This window comes from Galeopterus variegatus, unplaced genomic scaffold (assembly GCF_000696425.1).
Source record: "Galeopterus variegatus unplaced genomic scaffold, G_variegatus-3.0.2 Scaffold2133, whole genome shotgun sequence".
Taxonomy (NCBI): Eukaryota; Metazoa; Chordata; class Mammalia; order Dermoptera; family Cynocephalidae; genus Galeopterus; species Galeopterus variegatus.
This window is the reverse complement of record NW_007728244.1, coordinates 167,133-167,997: the sequence shown is the minus strand read 5'-3', so window position 1 is coordinate 167,997 and position 865 is coordinate 167,133. Positions and strand designations below refer to the sequence as shown.

Here is an 865-nt window from a genome sequence, read left to right as displayed (position 1 = left end):
TTTTTTTCTATAACAACATGTCCCTCTTCTGCTACAACTCCTACCGTGGCTCCCACCACATTCTAAAAAAAAAGCCAAGGTTCTCACCAAGGCTTTGGAGGACCTGGCCCCCTGCCCTTTCCAATCTGATTGCCCATGTCTCTCTGCCTCACTCCCTCTGCACCAGCCTCAGGGCCTTTGCACCTGCTTCTCCCTCTGCCTGGAATGCTATTCCCCAGATACCCAAACGTTCCCTTCCCACCTTTTTCGGGTCTTCGTTCAGCTGCCATCTCAGTGAAGCCTTCCCTCACCGCCCTATTTAAAACTGCACTTCTCCCACCCAAGCCCTATCTTTCTGCCCCGTGTGACTTTTTTCCCCCATAGCACTTATCACCCTCTAACTTACTATGCAATTTATGTTATATTTATTTATTATTTTGTCACCTCTGGCCCCGTTATCCATTGCACAAGGGCAGGGCTCTAGGTCTGTTTTGTTAACTTTTGTACCACCTCCTCCATGCCTCCCCCAAGCCTAGAACAGTGCCTAGCACACAGTTGGCGCCAAATGAATGATTTTTTATATCTCTGCTTTCCCCGGGGGCACTCACAGGGGTTCTGCCTGTTTTCCACGATGTCCCCAGCCCCCAGTGCAATGCCTGGCGCACAGAAAGTAGTAAAAGGCACTATTGTCCTCGGCTGGCACTTGTTCAGCCCCGTGTCTCCGCCCCCTCGCAGGTGGCGCAGTGTCCCACGATGGCCTCGGGCGCCCTGCTGCCGTGCCCGATGTCCCGGCTGGACTTCCTCAAGGCCTCGCACTTCCAGGTGGGGCCGGACCCGCGGCTGCACCAGGGCGCCCTGTACTCCACGTCGCACCGGGACGTCCCGG

The 865-nt window shown here is 55.0% G+C and overlaps 1 protein-coding gene across 1 annotated transcript in view; it reads left to right on the top strand.

Moving 5' to 3' along the window:
• The first annotated feature begins 732 nt into the window (after window positions 1-732).
• LOC103596867 (chromosome unknown open reading frame, human C19orf45) overlaps window positions 733-865 on the top strand; it is a 4,718-nt gene continuing 4,585 nt past the window's right edge. Inside the window, exon 1 of the mRNA XM_008580613.1 lies at window positions 733-858. Coding sequence (XP_008578835.1) covers window positions 733-858 — 126 coding nt within the window. The remainder of the gene's footprint in view (window positions 859-865) is intronic.